At 50.4% G+C, this 25,234-nt stretch overlaps 3 protein-coding genes across 3 annotated transcripts in view; 2 read left to right on the top strand and 1 right to left on the bottom strand.

Annotated features, from left to right (window-relative positions):
• The window catches only part of ZBTB4 (zinc finger and BTB domain containing 4), a 29,397-nt gene extending 25,028 nt beyond the window's left edge, over positions 1 to 4,369 (bottom strand). The window contains exon 1 of the mRNA XM_011994580.1: positions 4,111 to 4,369. The gene's annotated coding sequence lies outside the window, so the exon portion shown is untranslated. The remainder of the gene's footprint in view (positions 1 to 4,110) is intronic.
• Positions 1,479 to 3,167, top strand: SLC35G6 (solute carrier family 35, member G6). The gene is made up of 2 exons (XM_011994581.1): positions 1,479 to 1,660; positions 2,091 to 3,167. Exons 1-2 carry the CDS (start codon positions 1,658 to 1,660, stop codon positions 3,102 to 3,104), a joined length of 1,017 nt encoding a protein of 338 aa, XP_011849971.1. The 5' UTR covers positions 1,479 to 1,657; the 3' UTR covers positions 3,105 to 3,167.
• Positions 4,370 to 4,476: 107 nt separating the features above from the next.
• Positions 4,477 to 25,234, top strand: part of POLR2A (polymerase (RNA) II (DNA directed) polypeptide A, 220kDa) — a 39,688-nt gene continuing 18,930 nt past the window's right edge. The window contains exons 1-19 of the mRNA XM_011994736.1: positions 4,477 to 4,966; positions 16,839 to 16,971; positions 17,103 to 17,239; positions 17,327 to 17,500; positions 17,659 to 17,940; positions 18,266 to 18,427; positions 18,559 to 18,779; positions 18,997 to 19,129; positions 19,932 to 20,056; positions 20,184 to 20,394; positions 21,561 to 21,770; positions 21,862 to 22,030; positions 22,209 to 22,303; positions 22,446 to 22,649; positions 22,821 to 23,043; positions 23,465 to 23,648; positions 24,069 to 24,240; positions 24,334 to 24,439; positions 24,535 to 24,827. Coding sequence (XP_011850126.1) covers positions 4,874 to 4,966; positions 16,839 to 16,971; positions 17,103 to 17,239; positions 17,327 to 17,500; positions 17,659 to 17,940; positions 18,266 to 18,427; positions 18,559 to 18,779; positions 18,997 to 19,129; positions 19,932 to 20,056; positions 20,184 to 20,394; positions 21,561 to 21,770; positions 21,862 to 22,030; positions 22,209 to 22,303; positions 22,446 to 22,649; positions 22,821 to 23,043; positions 23,465 to 23,648; positions 24,069 to 24,240; positions 24,334 to 24,439; positions 24,535 to 24,827 — 3,327 coding nt within the window. The 5' untranslated portion in view covers positions 4,477 to 4,873. The remainder of the gene's footprint in view (positions 4,967 to 16,838; positions 16,972 to 17,102; positions 17,240 to 17,326; positions 17,501 to 17,658; positions 17,941 to 18,265; positions 18,428 to 18,558; positions 18,780 to 18,996; positions 19,130 to 19,931; positions 20,057 to 20,183; positions 20,395 to 21,560; positions 21,771 to 21,861; positions 22,031 to 22,208; positions 22,304 to 22,445; positions 22,650 to 22,820; positions 23,044 to 23,464; positions 23,649 to 24,068; positions 24,241 to 24,333; positions 24,440 to 24,534; positions 24,828 to 25,234) is intronic.

The raw sequence follows: 25,234 nt of genomic DNA, 5'->3' as shown, positions 1-25,234 counted from the left end.
CCGGGCGCGGGCCGGATTGCAGCACCCCGGCAGGGGCGCAAGACCACCGACCCCCAGGGAAAGGGCTCCCTCCGCCCTTCTCCCTGCACGCCCTTCACTCAGCGGTGCACACTGCCTGAAAGCATTTAACACACAGGCTCTCAGGGTGCAGACATGACATGGCAGACTCATAATCAGGCCCAGTGGGACCCACAGACTCAGGGTCAGCACACTCAAAGAGGGCCAGCCCTGGACACACACACACACACCCTCTCCAGGAATGCGCAAGAACGCTCAGCAGGCCGCGGAAAAGGAAGGCCCTGGCCATGCACACGGGGCACACATTAACGCCCACCAGCGCAAATGAACACACGAAGCTGGCTGGGTACTTTGTCCCCACCAGCAGATAGATCCACATCTGTATCCTTGAACATAAATGCAGAAGCCTTGTTGTCGGCCTCTGGGGACAGCATCAACAAAACACCAGGTGGAAGCACACACAGAAAAAAACACATTCCTGAAACTCCACAGGGACAATCCCAAGAACTCCTCCCTGGTGCTGGAAAATTAAAAACTAAGGAGATAGAGGAGCCAGGCTTCAGAGCTCCTTGCCTTAAAACCTCTCTGAGGCCGGGCGTGGTGGCTCACGCCTGTAATCCCAGCACTTTGGGAGGCTGAGGCGGACGGATCATGAGGTCAGGAAATCGAGACCATCCTGGCTAACACGGTGAAACCCGTCTCTACTAAAAATACAAAAAAATTAGCCGGGTGTGGTGGCGGGCGCCTGTAATCCCAGCTACTTGGGAGGCTGAGGCAGGAGAATGGCGTGAACCCGGGAGGCGGAGCTTGCAGTGAGCCGAGATGGCTAGATGGTGCCACTGCACTCCAGCCTGGGCTGGGCAGGGTGGGTCATGCCTGTAATCCCATCACTTCAGGAGGCTGAGGTGGGGTGGATCACTTGACGTCAGGAGTTCCTGAACAGCTTGACCAACATGGTGAAACCCCATCTCTACCAAAAAAAAACAAACAACAAAAAATATAATTAGCCGGGTGCAGTGGCTCAGGCCTGTAATCCCAGCACTTTGGGAGGCCGAGGTGGGCGGATCACCTGAGGTCAGGAGTTCAAGACCAGCCTGGCCAACATGGAGAAACACCGTCTCTACTAAAAATAAAAAATTAGCTGGGTGTGGTGGTGCATGCCTGTAATCCCAGCTACTTAGGAGGATGAGGTAGAATTGCTTGAACCTGGGAGGCGGAGGTTGCAGTGAGCCGAGATCGCACCACTGCACCCCAGCCTGGGCAACAAGAGCGAAACTCCATCTCAAAAAAAAAAAAAAAAAAAGAAAAATTAGCCAGCTGTGGTGGCGGGCGCTTGTAATCCCAGCTACTTGGGAGGCTGAGGCAGGAGAATCGCTTGAATCTGAGAGGTGGAGGTTGCAGTGAGATGAGATCACACCATTGCACTCCAGCCTGGACAACAAGAGTGGAAACTTCATTTCAAACAAAAAAAGAAAGAAAAGAAGCAGAGTTAGACTCAGTGGGAAAATAGGCGCACTACCACCTCAGGAGGGTTCCAGGGAAGAACCCCACCCCCACTCCAACCAGGTCACAATGGCTGGAGCTCTGAGGGGCCCAGGCTCCCTGAGCCAGGAGGAGAGAGGAGAAAGTCCAAGGAAAGATGGTGAGTGTGGGGGCCAGGGGCCCAATACTCCCTCCCTATAGCTCCTGGTTGCTCCATTTCCCCTCCTTTCCTAAAACTTAGCTGTCTCAGAGATACCCACAAATAGAATTCATAATGGTGTACCCAGGTGTCTCTGGAACTTGTGGCATCACACAGATGCATAGCATCTGAGGCTTCCTCCCCTTCCTCAATCCAAGAGGGCATCCTGGTTCCTTTTTCTCCTCCCAGGAACAACTTACCTAGGAAATGATACTCCAGGACTGCTCACTCCTTGCTTCCTGCTGCAGACCTACATTATACCATCTCACTCATCTCTTAGGTCCTTTCTAGCTCCCAAGATTTCCTCCCAGCCCCCATCCTCGCATCTGCCCTGCCCCAGGTCACCCGGGCTGTGGCTACTGTCTACCCTGAGCTCCTTTCTCCCTAACAGGCTGGCAGTCACCCCTACTTCAACCTGCCCGACTTCACGCAGCCATCGCCGCCCTCCACTCCACCCAGCCTCCCCTCGCACCAGCGCTGCCAGCCCTCTGATGCCACCAAGGGTCTGCTGGTGGCCCTGTTGGGTGGGGGCCTGCCTGCTGGCTTCGTGGGCCCCCTTTCTCGTATGGCTTACCAGGCTTCCAACCTGCCCTCGCTGGAGCTGCTCGTCTGTCGGTGTCTCTTTCACCTCCCTATTGCCCTGCTACTTAAACTGCGTGGCGACCCACTTCTGGGACCTCCTGACATCCGAGGCCGGGCCTGCCTCCATGCCCTGCTCAACGTCCTCAGCATTGGATGTGCCTACAGTGCGGTTCAGGTGGTGCCCGCTGGCAACGCTGCCACTGTTCGCAAAGGTTCTTCCACCGTCTGCTCCGCCCTCCTCGCCCTCTGCCTTGAGAGCCAGGGTCTCAGTGGCTACGACTGGTGTGGACTGTTGGGCAGCATCCTAGGACTAATCATCATTGTGGGACCTGGACTAGGGACACTGCAGGAGGGGACCACGGGTCTCTACACCGCCCTGGGTTATGTGCTGGCTTTCCTGGGAGGCCTGACGCTGTCCCTGGGGCTTCTGGTCTATCGTTCTCTGCACTTTCCCTCCTGCCTCCCAACAGTGGCCTTCCTATTTGGCTTGGTGGGGCTGCTGGGCTCTGTGCCAGGCCTCTTCGTGCTGCAGACCCCCGTGCTGCCCAGTGACCTTCTGAGCTGGAGTTGTGTGGGGGCAGTGGGGATCCTCGCCTTGGTCTCCTTCACATGTGTGAGCTATGCGGTCACCAAGGCCCACCCTGCCCTGGTGTGCGCTGTCCTGCATTCTGAGGTGGTGGTGGCCCTTATACTGCAGTATTATATGCTCTATGAGACTGTGGCACCTTCTGACATCATGGGGGCAGGGGTTGTGCTGGGCAGCATTGCCATCATCACAGCCCGGAACCTCAGCTGTGAGAGGGAAGGGAAGGTGGAGGAGTGAGATAGAACTTGGGAGCCCGGGGGTTGGGAGGGGCAGGGGTAAATAGAGGCAAAGACTGAAGACGAACATGGGAGGACAAGTGACTGGAAAAGAACTGGTGTGGGAGAGGGTACCTCTCAGAGTCAAGGGTGACTTGGGGACTTGGTGGAGAGTGACTACCTGGAAGACCTGGAGCCAGCCTGGGACCAAGGGATGTGGAGTCCAGGCTGGGTCCTGGGAATCAGGGCATAACTAAGGGGTAAAGTCTGAGGAGCAGATCCACGGCAGGCAGGCCGTGGGCCACGGGGAGGACTTCACTCAGCAGCAAAGAGAAGAGCATTGGGGCTGGAGTGTTCCGGCAAAGACACAGCCAGCAGCTGCGCTGGGGGAGGGGAGCGTGCCTCCCCACCCCTCCCCTCACGGCGAAGGTTTCCTTTTCTCGTGCTTGTGCCCCCCCCTTGGGGTGGTGACGTGACATTGACATCAAACAAGGATTACTCTGAATGTGGCTGTGCAGTGGTGTCGTCTCTGCTTTGGAGGGAGAGTGGAAGTCCTACGACCGTTCTCATTGGAGAATCCCTTGGGATCCCCGCCCTCCATTTTATTCCTGAAATATTCTACAGTGTGAAGGATTTCCTAATGTTCAGATGCCTTGACCCCAAATCCCTCAGGACTTTCGTGGCCCGCCCCATGGCTAATCTGCTTTTCTCGGATTGTCACGGTCCCGTGATCTCTCCCGGACAGTGGCCAGGCTCCTTCCAGAGCAGGCCTCCGAGCTGAAGTCTCTTCGAGCGGCTCAGGCCATGGATCTAGGACCATGGCTCGGTACGGCGCGGCACTAGAGGCCAGGAGATGCCCACTCGTCTCTGGGGGCCGTTTGACCAACATCGGCTACTTCCGGACAAGCCACTGGTCCCGCCATCTTGGCTTGTTCATGCATATTCAGCAAGAGAACTGCATATTCATGAGCAACCGCCCTCCCCCGGGAGCCCACTCGGGAGGACCCGCCCCACCCCGCCTCCATTACCGATTCGCAGAGCAGACCATTTTCCAGCTGGGGGGGTGCTACGAATGAGAGGCTTTTGCTGAAGATGAAACCGTTGTCCAAACTAGAATGAAAGCGGCCCAATTTTACCCTCGAGTCTTCAAACCTTAAATCTCAGTGCAGAAGGGAGCAGCGAGGAGAGGCGGTGGGATTAAAGAAAAAAATTCCTCTCTCCCAGTCACTTCAAAATGTCGCCCAATCAGCGAGCGGGGGGAGGACCTACGACTCTGGCTCGCACCCCGTGCGGGCCTGCGCAGGCGGCCCCGTAGCGCAAGGGAGGGCGGGAAAGGAAGGGGCGGGGACGCGAGGGCGAATCTATAAGAGGCGTCGTTCGGCGAGTTCGCTGCTCAGAAGCGCCGAGAGCGCGGCCGGGACGGTTGGAGAAGAAGGCGGCTCCCGGAAGGGGGAGAGACAAACTGCCGTAACCTCTGCCGTTCAGGAGCCCGGTTACTTATTTATTCGTTACCCTTTTTCTTCTTCCTCCCCCAAAAACCTTTTCCTTTTCCCCTTCTTTTTTTTTCCTTTTTGGGAGCTGAACAATTTCCGGTAAGGGAAAGAAGGGCTCCTTTCGCTCCTTATTTCCCCGCCTCCTTCCCTCCCCCACCTTCCCCTCCTCCGGCTTTTTCCTCCCAACTCGGGGAGGTCCTTCCCGGTGGCCGCCCTGACGAGGTCTGAGCACCTAGGCGGAGGCGGCGCAGGCTTTTTGTAGTGAGGTTTGCGCCTGCGCAGCGCGCCTGCCTCCGCCATGCACGGGGGTGGCCCCCCTTCGGGGGACAGCGCATGCCCGCTGCGCACCATCAAGAGAGTCCAGTTCGGAGTCTTGAGTCCGGATGAACTGGTAAGAGGCTCTGCCCTCCCCTTCCTCCCTCCTTCCCTGGCGGGCGGGGCCGGACGGGGGCTGCGGAAACTTGGCGCTTTCTCGCTGCCTATGGGTGACGGGCCAGGAGCATGGCTCAGCAGCTGCCAAGGCTGTGCAGGCGCCAGTCTCGGGCCTCCCAGAGTTGTATTTTGCAAAGAATTGAGCAAACTTAGCGCTTTGTCCGAGACAGGGGGCTGGCCGGAGGGTAAGAAGGAGAGAGAGAAGGGTGACTGATTTCCCACTCCAGAGTTACCGACGTTAAAGGCGATCAGACGAATCCTAGGGAGTGTTTACAAGTTTGGTTAAGAAGCCAAACCCCAGGTAGCTTCCTCCTCTTCTGTAATACAAATATTAATTGAGTGCCTGCTGTATTGTAGACAGAAGAGACTCTGGGGTTACAGAGGTGAACACGACAGACCAGGACCTTAAAGAGCACTGTCTGTGGGAAAGGGCAGGCGGTAAACACGAATACAATAAATGAACAAGATAATTCAGTTAATGGCAATTGTCTCGAGTAGAGTGAAACGGGGTAATGCCACGGAGAGTCTCTGAGCTGGGGCTACTTTATTTTTTTTGTTTTTATCTTATTTTATTTTTTTGAGACTGGGTCTTGCTCTGTCGCCCAGGCTGGAGTGCAATGGCAGGATCTCGGCTCACTGCAACCTCCGCCTCCCGGGTTCAAGCGGTTCTCCTGCCTCAGCCTCCTGACTAGCTGGGATTACAGGCATGCGCCACCATGCCCCGTTAATTGTTGTATTTTTAGTAGAGGAGGGATTTCGCCATGTTGGCCAGGCTGGTCTCGAACGCCTGCCCTCAGGTGATCCCCCCCCCCCTTTTTTTTTTGGTTTTTGGTTTTTTGTCTTTTTGAAACGGAGTTTCGCTCTTGTTTCCCAGGCCGGAGTGCAGTGGCTGAACTCCTGACTTCAGGTGAACCACCCACCTCGGCCTTTCAAAGTGCTGGGATTACAGGCGTGAGCCCCCGCGCCCAGCCGAGGTGGGGCTACTTTAGATGGGATGGTGTTAGGGTCTGAGAAGGCCTGTCTGAGAAGACTTTACCCGAATGATGAGAGGCAGCCAGTCATGGAAGCCGTAGTTTCTATGGCGAGAACTTTTCCGGCAGAGGAAATAGCAAGTGCAAAGGGCCTGAGGGAGAAATGAACTTGAGCTTGTCCTAGAGGGTGAAAGGCGGCCGGTGTGGCTGAGGTTTAGTGGATGAGACAAGAAGAGTGTTACAGAAATTGGCTGGAGAAGCATGGGATATTGTATGTTATGTTAAGGAGTTAGGACTTAATTCTATTTTCAGTAGGTAGTCATTGGACAGTTATAAACAGGAGAGTGACAGCAAACTCGCATTGGAAAAATTACTGCTGTAGTTGCTCTATGAAGAACTGATGCGGGAGGAGGAGAGACCAGAGAGAGGAGGGCAGTCCTAGGGGAGAGCTATTGGTGACTTGGACTTCTTCCCTTGTGGAGCTAAGTAGAGGGAGCCCACTGGCTGGAAAGAATGGAGTTAAGTGGCTGTTTGTGGATAGAGACCATTTTGCTGGAAGAAAATTCAGCTATGTGAGGAGTCAGAACGTCCTGACCTCACACCATACCACAGAATCAGTTCCAGATGAAGTTAAGACTTAAATCTAAAAAAACCCATAAAATACTAGAAAAAAATAGAAGGCTTTTGCAGGGCTCATACCAGAGACAGAAGTCCTTAATAGTAGTTAATTATAGGTAAGTTTTATGGAATGCCTAAAATGAGCTAAACGTTATGTATAAGGAAGACCAAGGCAGATTTCACTACGTAAAAATAAGAGCCACTTCTGTTTACAGAGGCACTGTGGCAAAGCTGAAAAACAGATCAGGAAACAATACTTGCAATTATGCAGACAAGGTTAAATTTATCGATGTACAAGGAACACTTACAAATCAGTAAAGAAAGTACCTATCTACTAGAAAAATGGGTAAAGGAGATGAATAGGCAGTTCACAGAAGTAGTGCAAATGGCTAGCAAAGAGTTGGCTTTCTAATTAAAAAGATCCAGATTAAAATAAAATTATTTCTCTTATCCAACTTTTTTTCCCTGCTGCAAAAATATTGGGAAATAGACATGCTTATACATTTTTGGTAGAAAGATAGATTGGTAAAACCTTTTTGGAGGATGGTCTGACAGTTTTTTTTTGTTTTTTTGTTTTTTTTTTTGAGACGGAATCTCACTCTTGTCACCCAGGCTGGAGTGCAGTGGCACAATCTTGGCTCACTGCAACCTCCACCTCCCGGGTTCAAGAGAGCCTCCTGCCTCAGCCTCCCGATTAGCTGGGATTACAGGTGTGTGCCACAACGTCTGTCTATTTTTTTATTTTGTATTTTTGTATTTTGTATTTAGTATTTTGTATTTTGTATTTAGTATTTTTGTATTTAGTAGCTATCTGGGGTTTGGCTTCTTAACCAAACTTGTAAAGACTCCCTAGGATTCGTCTGATTGCCTTTAACATCGGTAACTCCGGAGTGGGAAATCATGTTACCCAGTCTGGTCTTGAACTCCTGACCTCAGGAGTTCAAAGGGGACCCGTCCACTTTGGCCTCCCAAAGTGCTGGTATTACAGGCATGAGCTGCCATGCCTGGCCTCTGGTCTGACAATTTTATCAACTTTTAATATGTGAATCATTTGATCAAGCATTACCACTTACAAAAATTCATCCTTAGGTTAAAAAAGCTTAATTCTCCCTTTCCCAGTTTTGCATGGTTTAGTAAATGTTTCTCCATCCATTTGCTCAGGCCAAAAACCTAAAAGCCATCTTTGATTCTCTTTCTCGCAATCTCCACTTAGTCCATCTGCCAGAGTGTCAGTTCTACTTTTGAAAATATGCCTGGAATCCAGCCATTTATGACCATCACCACCACCGTGTCCCACCATATTCCACCTTACTGTCATCTTTCCTGTGGAGTGCTATAGTAGCCCTAGTTGGTCTTCCTACAGTTTCCAACAACAGCTAGAGCAGGCTAGAGAGAGCTCTTCATCCCTTCCCTTCCCTGCATGGAATCCTCTCCAGAGGTTTCAGGACTCCTTATTCTGACCTATAAAGTGCTGTTTTATTTGGCTCCTGCTTGCCTCTCCATCTCATTACTAGTCTCTTCTTTGCTTTTCTTGAACCATGCTGACTGCTTGCTCCTCTAACACTGCAAACTTATTCCCACCTCAAGGACTTTATTATTCACTATTCCTCCTGCTTGGAACAACGTTGCTCAGACCGCTTCTCTGCATACCTGTTCCTTTATAGCTGTTCTCTGTTGAAATTGAATTTTTTTTTTTTTTTTTTTTGACACAGGGTCTCCCTCTGTCCCCCAGGCTGCAGTGCAGTGGCTCGATCACAGCTCACTGCAGCCTCTTGGGCTCAATAGATGCTTCCAGGCCAGGTACAGTGGCTCACGTCTGTGATCCCAGCACTTTGGGAGGCCGAGGTGGGCAGATCACGAGGTCAGGAGTTTGAGACCAGCCTGGCCAAAATAGTGAAACTCTGTCTTTACTAAAAATACAAAAATTAGCTGGGTGTGTTGGCACACCCCTGTAATCCCAGCTACTCAGGAGGCTGAGGCAGGAGAATCGCTTTAACCTGAGAGGTGGAGGTTGCAGTGAGCCGAGGCCGTGCCATTGCACTCCAGCCTGGGCGACAGAGTGAGACTTGGTCTCAAAAAAAAAAAAAGATGCTCCCACCTCAGACCCCCAAGCCCCATCTCAGTAGCTGGGACTATAGGCTTGTACCCCCATGCCTGTCTAATTTTTAAATTTGTTGTAGAGATGGGTTCTCACTGTGTTAACCAGGCTGGTGAACTGGGCTCAAGCGATCCCCTTGCTTGGCCTCCCAAAGTGCTGGGATTCCAAGCATGAGCCACTGCGCCTGGCTGATGTCATATCTTTAGGAGCGCTTCCCTGACCACTCTGTTTAAATAGCATCCCCTGCCCTGCCCTTGCTTTCTCTGATCATTCTCTGCTATATTTTCTTTCACAGCCTGTCACTCCAGAAAGGATTAGTTTTTCTGTCTTTTGCTTCCTTGCTAGAGAATGGATTTCATGAGGGACCTTGTCTGCGTTATTCATGTTCCCTCAGTATCTCAAGTAGTGCCTGGCACATGATAGACATGTAATAAAAATGAGTTGAATAAACAAGTGAATGAAATAATGGGACAAATATGCATAGATAATGTAGAAGGACTTTTATTGCAACATTGTTTGAAAGTGACAATTATAAATCAGTATTTACTAATAGGAATCTTGGTGAATAACTTAGGGTGTATTTTTACTATGTAAGAGAAGAACTTCCCAATAGGGTCCCACACGGTGCTGTTGCCCTGAGACACTGTGGCACACATTCACAGTGGGTACAGTGAGGTATTTTAAGTTTCCAAGAGAAGCACAGGTACATTTGTCAGATACCCTGAAACTCCTAGCTCCTGATAGTTCCATTTCAACATTAGATGGTGCCAAATCCGTTTCTATGATGTCATATTTTTGTGAAGCTGGGTTTTTAGCAGTTGCTAAGTACAGGCAAAAATCAGTTTGTAGAAGAAATAAAGGTGGTGCTGTTTAGTCTGATTTCCAAGGTTTGAGAGGTGCACTGCCTAACGGTCGCCATAAGTGAGTGAGATGGTTATTTGGGAAAGAAAGAAGAATGTTATTTTGTTTTAATATATTAAAATAGTATTTTCAACTTATGTGTATTTTTTCAAATGGCTAGTTGTTTCTTTTTTTGTTTGTTTGTTTGTTTGTTTGTTTTTGAGATGGAGTCTGGCTCTGTCGCCCAGGCTGGAGTGCAGTGGCGTGATCTCGGCTCACTGCAAGCTCCGCCTCCTGGTTTCATGCCATTCTCCTGCTTCAGCCTCCTGAGTAGTTGGGACTACAGGCGCCTGTCACCACGCCTGGCTAATTTTTTGTGGCTAATTAAGTTTCTAGGACATAAATGCTTAAGTTGTTTGCGCCTAGGTGCTTAATAAGTCACTGTCTTTTCTTTGAGACGGAGTCTTTCTCTGTTGCCTAGGCTGGAGTGCAGAGGTGAGATCTCAGCTCACTATAACGTCTGCCTCCTGGGTTCAAGCTATTCTCCTGCCTCAGCCTCTCAAGCAGCTGGGATCACAGGCACTCGCCACCACACCCGGCAATTTTTGTATTTTTGGTAGAGATAGGATTTCGCCACATTGACCAGACCAGTCTCAAACTTCTGACCTCAAGTGATCTGCCCACCTTGGCCTCCCAAAGTGCTGGGATTACAGGTGTGAGCCAGCGCGCTCGGCCGTGGCTCTCGTTTGACCTAGTGAGTGCTGTGAGAGTTACTGAAATGGAAGGGCACTGTGGGCTGATAATGTTAGGGAATCTGTGGATAAATGAAAAAGTTACTCAAGAGTGTGCAGAGTCAAGGCCTTATGTTAAAATGGGAACATATTTACATTTTTTTTAAAGCATGGAAAAAAAATGGGTGCTGTGACTCATGCCTATAATCCTAGCACTTTGGGAGCCTGAGGCAGGAGGATCACTTGAGGCCTGGAGTTCAAGACCAGCCTGGACAACAGAGCAAGACCCTATCTCAATTAAAAAATAATAATAACAAATGAACTGAGCACAGTGGCTCACACCTGTAATCTTCGGGAGGCCAAGGTGGGCAGATCCCTGAGGGTCAGGAGTTCAAGACCATCCTGTCCAGCATAGTGAAACCCCATCTCTACTAAAAATAACAAAAATTCGCTGGGTGTAGTGGCGGGCACCTGTAATCCCAGCTACTTGGGAGGCTGAAGCATATGAACCACTTAAACCTGGTAGGCAGAGGTTGTACTGACCCGAGATTGAATAATAACAAAAGTATGAGACACTGTTGACAAAGGTCTACCAGAGTCATTTCTGGGGTGTAGGATTGTTGGGCTTTGGTAGTGCTCTGTATGTCTGTGGTTCATATGATGTCTGTATTTTGAGGGACCAACAGATGGTTCAGTTTTGGGTAGAAGGATGGGTGAGGGTGAGTGAGGGGCCTCCTGTTGTGAAATAGGTGGTATTTTAGGCTAAAATGTTTTACAGAAGTCTTGGGGGTCAGAGTATGTGGAGGTACAGAGGGCTCTTTGAATTGGCTTTGAGATAGAGCTGTTGTCCTTGCTATTAGAAGATGGATTTAGATGTTGCTAGGTGAGGGTAAGGTTGCAAGGAGGTACTAGAGCTTTGTACAGCATGTGCACAAAATTTTGGGAAAAGATGGTGCTGGATTTCATTCGCAGTAGTTGACCCCTATTTATTAAAAACAACTCTCTGGCCAGGCGTGGTGACTCACGCCTGTAATCCCAGCACTTTGGGAGGCTGAGGCGGGCGGATCACAAGGTCAGGAGATAGAGACCATTCTGGCTAATACGGTGAAACCCCGGCTCTACTAAAAATACAAAAAATTAGCCAGGTGCTGTGGCGAGTGCCTGTAGCCCCAGCTACTCAGGAGGCTGATGCAGGAGAAAGTCGTGAACCCAGGAGGCGGAGCTTGCAGTGAGCCAAGATCGCATCACTGCACTCCAGCCTGGGTGACAGAGCCAGACTCCATCTCAAAAAAATAAATAAATAAAATAAATAAAAACAGCTGTCTACCATGGAATGCATAACTTATTTATGTCCTGACTTATTTAAATAAGGATTTAAAGCAGTATTCTTTTTCCTTTTTTTTTTTTTTTTTTTTGATATGGAGTATAGCTCTGTTGCCCAGGCTGGAGTACAGTGGCACCGTCTCTGCACACTGCAACCTCTGTCTCTCAGACTCAAACGATTCTTCTGCCTCAGCCTCCCGAGTAGCAGGGACTACCGGAGTGTGCCACTACACCCAGCTAATTTTTTTTTTTTTTTTGTATTTTTAGTAGAAACGGAATTTTACCGTGTTGTCCAGACTGGTCTTGAACTCCTGACCTCGTGATCCGCCTGCCTTGGCCTCCCAAAGTGCTGGGATTACAGGCGTGAGCCACTGGACCCGGCCTGATTTTTGTATTTTTATTAGAGACAGGGTTTTACCATGTTGGCCAGGCTGGTCTCAAACTCCTGACCTCCGGTGATCTGCCTGCGTTGGCCTCCCACAGTGCTGGGATTATAGGCTTGAGCCACTGCGCCTGGCCAGTAATGTATTCTTTTAGGTAGAGTGTGGGCTACATTGATGAGTCAGAAGATGATCCCTGTGTTCAAATTATTTCTTGTGAGGGATTTCCTATGTATGCAGCAAATAGTTGCTGAGCCCTCACCGTATGTTGGTTACTGTGCTAGGTGCTGAGGATATGAAAAGAAAACATGACCCTTGCCCTCAAGGATTACAGTCCAATGGGAGAGACAGATGTGTCACCAAGTAATTAAAATTGGGCTGAGAACCTTGCTGGGGTGTGCATAAGGCTAGGAAGAATTAGAGAAGACTCATAAGGAGGTGACCTCTGAACTGGGTCTTAAAGAATAAATGGAAGTTTACTCCCAAGGGGGCATGTGAAGCAAAAAGAATTTTGAGAAATCTATTGTATTTAGAACATAAATGTGGGAGGTGGGTAGGAGAATGTGGTACCAAGTAAAGCTGTAAAAGAGACTTGAAGCCAAGTTATAATAAGGACCTTGTTAGTTTTGCTAAAGGCAGAGGAAAGAGAATGAGTATTTACTGAGATTCAATGACAGCCCTTTTGTTCTGTGACCTCAGGGACAGAACCCAAAGAGAACCCAGCCTGACTGGCCACCCCCTCAAGTGTTTAACCTTTATCCTGTAGGCAGTGAGAACCAGTGTTGGCCGAAGGGTTTGGGGCTAAAGCAGTTATAATTTAAAATATAATTTAAATTATATAAATATATAATTTAAAATGACAGTTTGAGACTAGGTGCAGTGGCTCACACCTGTAATCCCAGCACTTTGGGAGGCTAAGGTGTGTGGATCGCTTGAGGCCAGGAGTTTGAGACTATCCTGGCCAACATGGTGAAACCCTATCTCTACTAAAAATACAAAAATTAGCCAGGCGTGGTGGTGGGCACCTGTAATCCCAGCTACTTGGGAGGCTGAGGCACAAGAATCACTTAACCTGAGAGTCAGAAGTTTCAATGAGCCAAGATTGCGCCACTGCACTCCAGCCGGGGTGACAGAGCAAGACCCTCTCTCAAAAATAAATAAATAAATGAATAAATAAATAAATAAATGAGAGTTCATGAACTTGGTGGTAGAAGGATAGCTCTTCTCATTAACCAGGATATGCATGTCTGCTGTCACCCTCTGACCCAGTCTCAGAAAGCCTGGAAGCAGAATTAGTTATTAGAAGGGTGGTTGGCTTGGTCGGCCTAGACTTTGAGCAGACAGAGGTTGAAAATGTTGAACGGGATCTCTCCTAGGCCCCTCTGCAGTGTCTGTTCTGGAGGCCAGATTTGTACTGCTTTTTTTTTTTTTTTCTTTTGGTCTCTCATTCAAGGTGAGCAATCTGCTTCATGTTTCTCACCAGACACAAAGCAGCTGATGAGGTTCCAGCTTTGCAAATGTAGTCATAAATGTAGTCATACTTGAGGACTGTCTCCCTGAGATTTCGTCAGGTCATGTTGATGAGAGTTTTGAACCTGTCTGAGGCTGAGAGGTGTTCAGAACTACTTCAGCTTTGCATCTGTAGAGCATTTTGGTTTCTACCCAGCAGTGGCCAATCAGATCTATTATGAGGGGATTACTGGTTTGACTGTCAGAAGGTAACCTCTCTTTTTCCAGGTTTTTTGAGGGTACCTCCCTGCAGTGGAGAGTCGTAAGCAGCAGGTCAATTTAACAGACATTTATCAGGAGCCTGCCACGTTTCAGGCAGGCACATGGGATTCAGGATGGTTGAGGGATTCTGCCTGCCGGAGAGGTGCTTATAGTTATAGGAAAGACAGACACCTATAGGTCATTTTATTGCATTGTTGTATGTGCAGTGACAGAGGGGCTGTGGAAGCACAGAGGAGGGGTGCCTGTCTATTTTGGGGAGGCTGTGAAAAGGCTTCCTGGAGGAAGCTGTGCCTGAGCCAAGTCTTGAAATAGGAGTTTTGCAGTGGGAAAAGCATTCCAAGCAGAGGCGCTAGCATATGAAAACCCCAGAGGAGGCCAGGTGTGGTGGCTCACACCTGTAATCCCAGCACTTTGGGAGGCCGAGGCGGGCGGATCATGAGGTCAGGAGATCAAGACCATCCTGGCTAACACGGTGAAACCCTGTCTCTACTAAAAAATACAAAAAATTAGCTGGGCATGGTGGCGGGCACCTGTAGTCCCAGTTACTTAGGAGGCTGAGGCAGGAGAATGGCGTGAACCCAGGAGGCGGAGCTTGCAGTGAGCCGAGATCGCACTACTGCTCTCTAGCCTGGGCGACAGAGCGAGACTCTGTCAAAAAAAAAAAAAAAAAACCCAGAGGAGTGCAGCACGGGTTGTGCTGGGTGATAGGGAACTCCAAGGGATTGGTACTGAGGAGTGAACAGGAAGGTGTGGGGCACCAGGGAAATGAAGGTTGAGAACATCATAAAATCCTTTGGTAAGCTGTCCTGCTGAGTTTGGATGTCAGTCTGAGGACAAAAGGGTATGCATGATTACATTTTTATTTTATTTTATTATTTATTTTTATTTTATTTATTTTTGGCACACATTTTCATTTTAGAATGAGCACCCCAGTTGTCGTGTAGAAGGACTGGAGAGAGAGAGGCTGGTGACCTATACGAACGCTCTGTTGTAGACTACAAAGGAAGGGCCTGAACTAGGGCAGTGGTGGTGGGGATGGAGAAGAGAGGCAAGATTCAAGAAACACTTAGGAGGCCAGGCATGGTGGCATATGTGTGTAATCCCAGCTAAGATCCCGCCACTGTACTCCAGCCTGGGTGACAGAGCGAGACTTCTCAAAAAAATAAATAAATAAAGGAGGTAAAAGTGACCAGTACCTGGTGAATGATTGAATAATAATAATAATGTCCATTCAAAAAGCACCAATTACATCCTGGACTTAAGCTAGCTAATTAAGTCCTTAATGGTTACATAGTTAATAAGTAGTAGAGTCAGAATTCCAAATCAAGGGTCCCTGAGAGCTAAGTCCATGTTCTTTGAACTGTTTTATGCTTGAAGGTAAGGAAAAGTAAGCATAGGTTTCTGAATCTGGGGTGGAGACTAAAAGAGAGGCTTTTGTGGAAAAGGGAGTTTGCTTTTAGACATGTTTAATTTGATTTTTTGGTGGAATGTTTGCAGGGAGTTCAGTAGGTAGTTAAATATGTGAACCCAAAGTCCAGAAGAAAAGTGAGGCCTGGCTGGAGTTAGAGAGTTGAGAATGAGTATCCAAGCATACGTTGGAGATACTGTGAGTTTGGTTCCAGCCCACCGCAATGAAGCAAATCACATGAAGTTTTTTGGTTGCCCTGTGCATATAAGTTATGTTTATACTATGCTGTAGTTTACTAAGTGTAAGTGTGCGATAGCATTACACCTTTTTTTGTTTGTTTGTTTGAGACAGAGTTTTGCTCTGTCACCCAGGCTGGAGTGCAGTGGCATGATCTCGGCTCACTGTAACCTCCGCCTCCCAGGTTCAAGCGATTCTCCTGCCTCAGCCTCCTGAGTAGCTGGGATTACAGGTGCCCACCACCACGCCCGGCTAATTTTTTTGTATTTTTAGTAGAGATGGGGTTTCACCATGTTGGCCAGGCTGGTCTTGAACTCCTGACCTCAGATGATCCGCCCGTCTCAGCCTCCCAGAGGGCTGGGATTGTGGGTGTGAGCTGCCACACGCAGCGTATCTGCTTCTGAGTTCTTCTGTTTCCTCTACTGAAATGTCCCCATCAAGTCCTGGCTCTACCTTTCTTGGGATTCCAGCTATTCACTTTTGCTTCAAATCATTTCCACCAACCTGTCTTCCTAGCACATGTTTCTCCAGTCTTTTAATAAAATCTCCGGCCAGGCATGGTGGCTCACACCTGTAATCCTAGCACTTTGGGAGGTGGAAGCAGGCGGATCACAAAGTCAAGAGACCATCCTGGCCAACCTGGTGAAACCCTATCTCTGCTAAAAATACAAAAATTGGCTGGATGTGGTGGCGCTCACCTGTAGTCCCAGCTACTTGGGAGGCTGAGGCAGGAGAGTTGCTTGAACCCCGGAGTCGGAGGTTGCAGTGAGCAGAGATTGAGCCACTGCACTCCAGCCTGGCGACAGAGCGAGACTCCATCTCAAAACAAAACAAAACAAGAAATAAAATCTCCATCTGGACACGAAAAGGTTCAAGCAGGTCAGGCCTTGAGAAGGAGGGCATGACGAAGATGAGGGTAAAGAGACAGGACTGCATCTCTGAGTGCCTCATTTCTTACCAGGGGCTTGAGTTGGTGGGGCATGTGTTGGTGCAGAACACCTGGGCTGTCATGGCCAGGATACAGGTACAGAGAGGCTCCTGCCAGGATCTCAGATTCATGAGCTTGATTTCTGCTTGGGAGGAACAAATAAAGCATTGTTTTGTTTTTTTGTTTTTTTGTTTTTCCTGAAACAACTTTTATTTCTTTTTGTGGCTAAATCCTGTGAATGTCAGAGACCTAGAATTCAACCCAGATTGAAGTCTGGGGTTCATGTCCTAGTGGCAGGTGATTTGTATGGAACCTTGGGTCGACCATTATCCAGTGTGAGTGCTTTTCCTGCCTCAGTGACTGGAATAAGCCTCTGACTTGGAATATTCAACTTTGGCCTTTTCAGAAGTGTATACACACTAATCCCCCATTCCCCTCACTCCAGGCTGAACTTAGTTCTTCTGTAAGTAGTTCAGGGTTTTCCCAGACCTTAGTCCAGAGCTCCCCAGCCACAAAGGCTAGAAACTAGGAACGCTCTTCAGTTGTTGGCCTTTCTTTGTTTGCAGAAGCGAATGTCTGTGACGGAGGGTGGCATCAAATACCCAGAGACGACTGAGGGAGGCCGCCCCAAGCTTGGGGGGCTGATGGACCCGAGGCAGGGGGTGATTGAGCGGACTGGCCGCTGCCAGACATGCGCAGGTCAGTGCTGGGGACTGGGTGGGATCCCAGAGGGAGGTGGGTTGGGTCCTCAAAGAAAACTAGAGTCAACACCTGGAGGCCTCTGAGATGAGTGGGAGCTGGGAGGAAAGCACTGGGTGTATGTCCCACAGGAAACATGACAGAGTGTCCTGGCCACTTTGGCCACATTGAACTGGCCAAGCCTGTGTTTCACGTGGGCTTCCTGGTGAAGACAATGAAGGTTTTGCGCTGTGTCTGCTTCTTCTGCTCCAAACTGCTTGTGGACTCTGTGAGTGGGGAACAGGCTCTGATCTGGGTGGGGGGGGTGCTTGGTAGGGGGACAGCTTCAACTGACCCTGCTCTGCCCTGTCCCCAGAACAACCCAAAGATCAAGGACATCCTGTCTAAGTCCAAGGGACAGCCCAAGAAGCGGCTCACACATGTCTACGACCTTTGCAAGGGCAAAAACATCTGCGAGGGTGGGGAGGAGATGGATAACAAGTTTGGTGTGGAACAACCTGAGGGTGACGAGGATCTGACCAAAGAAAAGGTGACTGGGACTGGCAGAGACTTTTGGGAAGGAGGGGTCAGAGGCCTGGAGGGAGGAAACTGGAAGGGAAGGATGCGGCGGAACAGGAGGGATTGGCCTGGTGTGGAGGGAAATGACCCAAGCTCTGGACTCTGATGGTCCCTGTCTTTCCTTGGAAGGGCCATGGTGGCTGTGGGCGGTACCAGCCCAGGATCCGGCGTTCTGGCCTAGAGCTGTATGCGGAATGGAAGCATGTTAATGAGGACTCTCAGGAGAAGAAGATCCTGCTGAGTCCAGAGCGAGTGCATGAGATCTTCAAACGCATCTCAGATGAGGAGTGTTTTGTGCTGGGCATGGAGCCCCGCTATGCACGACCAGAGTGGATGATTGTCACAGTGCTGCCTGTGCCCCCACTCTCCGTGCGGCCTGCTGTTGTGATGCAGGGCTCTGCTCGTAACCAGGTCAGTGGCTCCAGGGCTCTGCCTGTTAGCTGGAGGGTGAGGTGTCTAAAGGGAGGAAGCGCTGTAGGTGAGGCTGGGGTGTGCCTGGGGGATAGATGGATGGACCTGGGTTTGAAAATCCCCTGCCACTTACTAGCTGTATGGCCTTTAATGAGTCCCTTCACGTGGTTAAAGGCCACAAAGGTGTTTCTGAGTCTATAAATGATAGTGGGCAGTCCTGCCTCTGGGGCGTGTGAAGATGAGAGCTGTGCTGTGTGCCTGGCACGTGCCTGCCAAGCGCTGGCAGTGGTGGCTGGACCATGATGATTCTGACTTCCTGCCTCAGGATGACCTGACTCACAAACTGGCTGACATTGTGAAGATCAACAATCAGCTGCGGCGCAATGAGCAGAACGGCGCAGCGGCCCATGTCATCGCAGAGGATGTGAAGCTCCTCCAGTTCCATGTGGCCACCATGGTGGACAATGAGCTGCCTGGCTTGCCCCGTGTGAGTCAGCATGCTCCCCACCCCTCTGTGGATTGGAGCCAGGGTGGGGGTAGCATGAGGCCTCAGAGCTCTGGAAGAGGGCCCAGTGCTGACTTTCTGGATTGCCCCCACCCTGTGTTTTTTCCTCACAGGCCATGCAGAAGTCTGGGCGTCCCCTCAAGTCCTTGAAACAGCGGTTGAAGGGCAAGGAAGGCCGGGTGCGAGGGAACCTGATGGGCAAACGAGTGGACTTCTCGGCCCGCACTGTCATCACCCCCGACCCCAACCTCTCCATTGACCAGGTCGGCGTGCCCCGCTCCATTGCCGCCAATATGACCTTTGCGGAGATTGTCACCCCTTTCAACATTGACAGGTGTGTCTCCGTTGGAAAGCCCTTCCCAGAATGGCTAGGGAAGACATGGCCTCAGTGGCAAGGCTTCGAGAGTCTGCTCATCCTACTTCGGGTGTGGGTTTGGAGCGAGGAGGAGTTGAAGTTCTGAAGTTTAACTTCCACTCAGGGCTCTGGGGTGAGGGTGGCTGCAGGGGCTTTTTAGGAAGCATTGAGTTCATTGCACCTCTTTCTTTCCTAGACTTCAAGAACTAGTGCGCAGAGGGAACAGCCAGTACCCAGGGGCCAAGTACATCATCCGAGACAATGGCGATCGCATTGACTTGCGTTTCCACCCCAAGCCCAGTGACCTTCACCTGCAGACCGGCTATAAGGCACGTAGCAGGCCAGGGCCTCTCTCAGCCACCTGAACAGAAAGCTTTCTGAAATGGGGCAGGCTGGGATAGGCCATCTGAGTCTGTCTTGTTCATTGGGATCCAGACTTGACTGTCTTGTTAAAGGCTACTGCTGCCTAGGTGTACAGGGAGCTGCTGGCCTCTGGCATTCAGGGTGGGGGTGGCATAAACCCAGGGGCAGCATGCACATGGCAAGGAAGAGGGATCTGTGGAGCAGCAGTGCAGAAGGCTTTATGTTCGAAATGTCTCTTTTTTTTCCCCGACTGAGTTCCTTGAGATTGATGGATGCTGTGTATCATTCATCCCTGATAACCTGGTGTGTGGCCCAGGGCCTTGTCCAGAGGAGTGTTATTAAGTGTTTCAAGTGAATTAGCACCGTGGTATCATCTCTCAGTTTGCAAAGGACTTGATTTATTTAAGAAGAAGACAGTAGTGCTCTATCACCCAGGTTGGAGTGCAGAGTGCAGTGCTATGATCTTGGCTCACTGCAACCTCCACCTCCCAGGCTCAAGCGATTCTCCTGCCCCAGCCTCCCGAGTAACTGGGATTACAGGCACGCGCCACCACGCCCAGCTAATTTTTGTATTTTTAGTGGAGACGGGGTTTCACCGTGTTGACCAGGCTGGTCTCAAACAAGTGACGTGCCCGCCTCAGCTTCCCAGAGTGCTTGGATTATAGGCGTGAGCCACCGCGCCCGACCTGCAAAGGATTTTAGGTCCATTGTCCTTTCATTCATAGATACCTCCTTCACTGAGACCTTTTCCTTACCTCACCTCCCTAGGTGGAACGGCACATGTGTGATGGGGACATTGTTATCTTCAACCGGCAGCCAACTCTGCACAAAATGTCCATGATGGGGCATCGGGTCCGCATCCTCCCCTGGTCTACCTTTCGCTTGAATCTGAGGTCAGTCCCTGGCTGAGGGAAGCAGGTTGGAACTGGGGGGAGGCCAGTGGCGGGTGCCAGGCCGGGTGGCTCCTCGAGGTTTTGCTGCAGACATCTTCCCAACCCTGACTTTTCTCTTTCACTGTAGTGTGACAACTCCATACAATGCAGACTTTGATGGGGATGAGATGAACTTGCACCTGCCGCAGTCTCTGGAGACGCGGGCAGAGATCCAGGAGCTGGCCATGGTTCCTCGCATGATTGTCACCCCCCAGAGCAACCGGCCTGTCATGGGTATCGTGCAGGACACACTCACAGCAGTGCGCAAATTCACCAAGAGAGACGTCTTCCTGGAGCGGGTGTGTGTCCAAATGGAAACCTGGCTCACGTGGGCGGTGGGGCTCCTGGATGCAAGGTGGAGGCTGGGAGGAAGAGCTGTGTGTTTTTTCCTGACTTACCCAGCAGTGGTCTGTGAGATTGCCTTTTCTGGTGGGCGAACAAAAAGGGGGTTAGGAAAACTCAGAGGCCAGAAAGGTGTAAGGCATTAATTCCCCATTTAATTCCTTAAAATTTTTTTCTTTTTTTTCTTTTTTTTTTTTTTTGAGACAGTCTTGCTCTGTTGCCCAGGCTGGAGTGCAGTGGTGCGTTCTCAGCTCACTGCAGGCTCCATCTCCTGGGTTCCTGCCATTCTCCTGCCTCAGCCTCCTGAGTAGCTGGGACTACAGGTGCTTGCCACCACGCCCGGCTAATTTTCTGTATTTTTTAGTGGAGACGGTGTTTCACCGTGTTAGCCAGGATGGTCTCAATCTCCTGACCTCGTGATCTGCCTGCCTCGGCCTCCCAAAGTGCTGGGATTACGGGCGTGAGCCACTGCGCCCGGCTAATTCCTTAAAATTTCATGTAATACCTGGTATTGTCTGTAAAGGAAAGGTAAACAGAAAAATAAGTAGGACCTTGTTAAAATTTTATTTTTGTATTTTAACCTTCACTTATTTTCTAATTATTAAAATAAATTTATGCTTATTAAAGAACAAAAACAAAAATTTCACTATTACAATGAATTTTTAACTAAAAGTTTTTGCGACTGGGCATAGTGACTCACACTTGTAATTCTAGCACTTTGGGAGGCCAAGGCAGGCACATCATTTGAGGCCAGAGGTTGGAGACAGCCCTGACCAACATGGAGAAACCCCATCTCTACCAACAATACAAAAATTAGCCAGACGTGGTGGCAGGTGCCTGTAACCCCAGCTACTCGAGAGGCTGTGGCAGGAGAATTGCGTGACCCCAGGAGGCGGAGGTTGCAGTGAGCCCTGATCGCACCATTGCCCTCCAGCCTGGGTAACAGCGCAAGACCCTGTCTCAAAAAAAAATAAAAGTTTGGAAAAAACTTCTCCTGTCATCTTTGCCTCCAAAATCTGGCTTTCTCCCTTGGGCAGGGAAACCTCCCCAGCATTTCTCTCTCATCCCTGAGATGTGGGGCCTGCAGTCTGACTTCCTGTCTGCGTTACTCTTTGTCTCACAGGGTGAAGTGATGAACCTCCTGATGTTCCTGTCAACGTGGGACGGGAAGGTGCCACAGCCGGCCATCCTGAAGCCCCGGCCCCTGTGGACAGGCAAGCAGATCTTCTCCCTCATCATACCTGGTCACATCAATTGTATCCGTACCCACAGCACCCACCCCGATGATGAAGACAGTGGCCCTTACAAGCACATCTCTCCTGGGGACACTAAGGTAGGGCCTGGCTTGTGGTTATGTGAGGACAGAATCTGGACATAGGAGCCAGCACCAGAGCGGGGGACCTGAGTGGGTGCTTTGTCCTTAGGTGGTGGTGGAGAACGGGGAGCTGATCATGGGCATCCTGTGTAAGAAGTCTCTGGGCACGTCAGCTGGTTCCCTGGTCCACATATCCTACCTAGAGATGGGCCATGACATCACTCGCCTCTTCTACTCCAACATTCAGACCGTCATTAACAACTGGCTCCTCATCGAGGGTGAGCATGGAGGCGTGGTACCAGGACCTTTCTGTGAATTCTCTAACTTCTTACTGTCCTTCCATCCCTTTCTTTCCTCCTTGGATTTGGTGCCCCCTGCTTCTACTGTTGGCTATAATTCCATTCCATGTTTCTTAGAGGTCCAAAGGGGTTTGCTGATGCCTTTCCCTGTCTCTAGGTCATACCATTGGCATTGGGGACTCCATTGCTGATTCTAAGACTTACCAGGACATTCAGAACACTATTAAGAAGGCCAAGCAGGATGTAATAGAGGTGAGAGGGAAGGCCACCAGAGATGGAATAAGGGGTTTCCAGGGACTTTGAAGTTAGCATCATCAAGAGCAAAGGGAGTGTAAAGTTAGAGGGAAGGGGCGGGGAGTAGGGATTGATGTCTCACCAAGAGCTCTGCCTCCAGGTCATCGAGAAGGCACACAACAACGAGCTGGAGCCCACCCCAGGGAACACTCTGCGGCAGACCTTTGAGAATCAGGTGAACCGCATTCTTAATGATGCCCGAGACAAGACTGGCTCCTCTGCTCAGAAATCCCTGTCTGAATACAACAACTTCAAGTCTATGGTCGTGTCTGGAGCTAAAGGTTCCAAGATTAACATCTCCCAGGTGAGGAGCCTTGTCTTTCCACATATGGGGCCACACTGAAGTTTGGGAGGAGGAAGGAAGGTGTTTGTATGTATTAGGGTCAGGAGGATCACGGGAGTTGGGAAGAAATCTTGGGAACTGTTATTCTTAAGGCAGAGGGAATTCAGTACACCCCACCTTTCTGTTTCCCAGGTCATTGCTGTCGTCGGGCAGCAGAACGTGGAGGGCAAACGGATTCCATTTGGCTTCAAGCACCGGACTCTGCCTCACTTCATCAAGGATGACTATGGGCCCGAGAGCCGTGGCTTTGTGGAGAACTCCTACCTAGCCGGCCTCACCCCCACCGAGTTCTTTTTCCACGCCATGGGGGGTCGTGAGGGGCTCATTGACACGGCTGTCAAGACTGCTGAGACTGGTGAGGCTTTCCTTGGGGGTCTTCCTTGGGCTGTTACCAGGGACTGCTGCAGGCTGAGAAACCCCTGACAGGTGGGGAGTGGAAATGCTCAGTCTCCTATTCCCAGGGTATAATTCTGGCCCTTGTGGAAAGAATAGAGACTCAAGAGTAGGCAAACACCCTTGTTTGGATTGCTGTGCAGCATTCCGCAGTGCAGGGATAGAGCTTTCCAGGGCTCTACTGGCCTGTCCCATTGGGGTGGTGCCTGCTGGGCTTTTTGTCCATCTAGTGGTAGACACTGAGTTTTCATTCAAAGGCCCTAGACAAAGGGAATACTAGCTGACTCTTTTGAGAGTCAGGTAGGTTATGGCCCCAGCCTGGGTCTTTGGGCTTTGTCATCCCCTTTTTGCCTTGGGTCCTACAACTGATTACCTCCCTCCAGGATACATCCAGCGGCGACTGATCAAGTCCATGGAGTCAGTGATGGTGAAGTACGACGCGACTGTGAGGAACTCCATCAACCAGGTGGTGCAGCTGCGCTACGGCGAAGACGGCCTGGCAGGCGAGAGCGTTGAGTTCCAGAACCTGGCTACGCTGAAACCTTCCAACAAGGCTTTTGAGAAGAAGTGAGGAGGCGGGCAGGCGGGTGGTTCCCGCCCCTGGGGCTCAGGGCCTGAGTAGTAGGATTCCTATACCTATTCCAGAGAGATAGCCTGGTATGTGTCTTGCACTAGAGCTTACCTTTCAACGTCCTTTTCCCACCTATCTGAAACAGCTTTGTGACACGGGGGAGGAGGTGGATGGAGGTGGATTTAAGATCAGTCCCCATTTTGTCCCTGCCGATATTATAAAGCAGATGCAGAGGGGTGGGCCTGTACTTAGGTCCCACTGGCAGTCCTTGGGCCTGAATTTTTCTCTGTCCAAGATTCTTGCCTCCAAACCACTGTACCTGGTCGGCTGTGCACGTTTGGGAACCTTAGAGCGCATTTTGTGGGGACCAAGGTCCCAGAGCCTACCTGCCCACTGGCTACCCCTTGCACTTCCAGGTTCCGCTTTGATTATACCAATGAGAGGGCCCTGCGGCGCACTCTGCAGGAGGACCTGGTGAAGGACGTGCTGAGCAACGCACACATACAGAACGAGTTGGAGCGGGAATTTGAGCGGATGCGGGAGGATCGGGAGGTGCTCAGGGTCATCTTCCCAACTGGAGACAGCAAGGTGTGTGTGGCTGGGAAGTGCTAACACTAGAGATGTGCCTCCCTGGATGACTGTCCCCAGACACAACCCTCCCTCCATATCCTCCTCCCTCAGGTTGTCCTCCCCTGTAACCTGCTGCGGATGATCTGGAACGCTCAGAAAATCTTCCACATCAACCCACGCCTTCCCTCCGATCTGCACCCCATCAAAGTGGTGGAGGGTGAGTACCTGCTTAGGGGTCTCCCAGCCAGGCTGGGGGATAGGAGACTGCTGGGCCCTGGTCTGATGATCTCCTCACCTCTAATTGGTCCCCAGGAGTCAAGGAATTGAGCAAGAAGCTGGTGATTGTGAATGGGGATGACCCACTAAGTCGGCAGGCCCAGGAAAATGCCACGCTGCTCTTCAACATCCACCTGCGGTCCACGTTGTGTTCCCGCCGCATGGCGGAGGAGTTTCGGCTCAGTGGGGAGGCCTTCGACTGGCTGCTTGGGGAGATTGAGTCCAAGTTCAACCAAGCTATTGTGAGTGTTGTTTTCCTCCTTTTACCTGTTGACTTCTGTGGTTTCCAAGAAGAGCCCACTTCAGTCCACAATCACCTAATAATAGTTGTCATTCATGGAGAGACTACTGTGTACCTTACCAAGTCCTGTGTTTGGGCCATTATCCCTTTGTACCATCATGGCTTTAAAACACTCCTAGCGGGGGAGGGTTTGTTAGTCCCACGTTGCAGAGAAAAACTGAGGTTTGGGCTGGACGCGGTGGCTCATGCCTGTAATCCCAGCACTTTGGGAGGCCGAGGCAGTCGGATCACAAAGTCAAGAGATGGAGACCATCCTGGCCAACATGGTGAAACCCCGTCTCTACTAAAAATACAAAAATTAGCTGGGTGTGGTGGCGTGCGCCTGTAGTCCCAGCTACTCTCGGGAGGCTGAGGCAGGAGAATCACTTGAACCCTTGGAGGCGGAGGTTGCAGTGAGCTGAGATCATGCCACTGCACTCCATCCTGGTGACAGAG

Source organism: Mandrillus leucophaeus, unplaced genomic scaffold (assembly GCF_000951045.1).
Source record: "Mandrillus leucophaeus isolate KB7577 unplaced genomic scaffold, Mleu.le_1.0 Scaffold46, whole genome shotgun sequence".
Taxonomy (NCBI): Eukaryota; Metazoa; Chordata; class Mammalia; order Primates; family Cercopithecidae; genus Mandrillus; species Mandrillus leucophaeus.
This window is presented reverse-complemented; position numbering and strand designations above follow the sequence as displayed.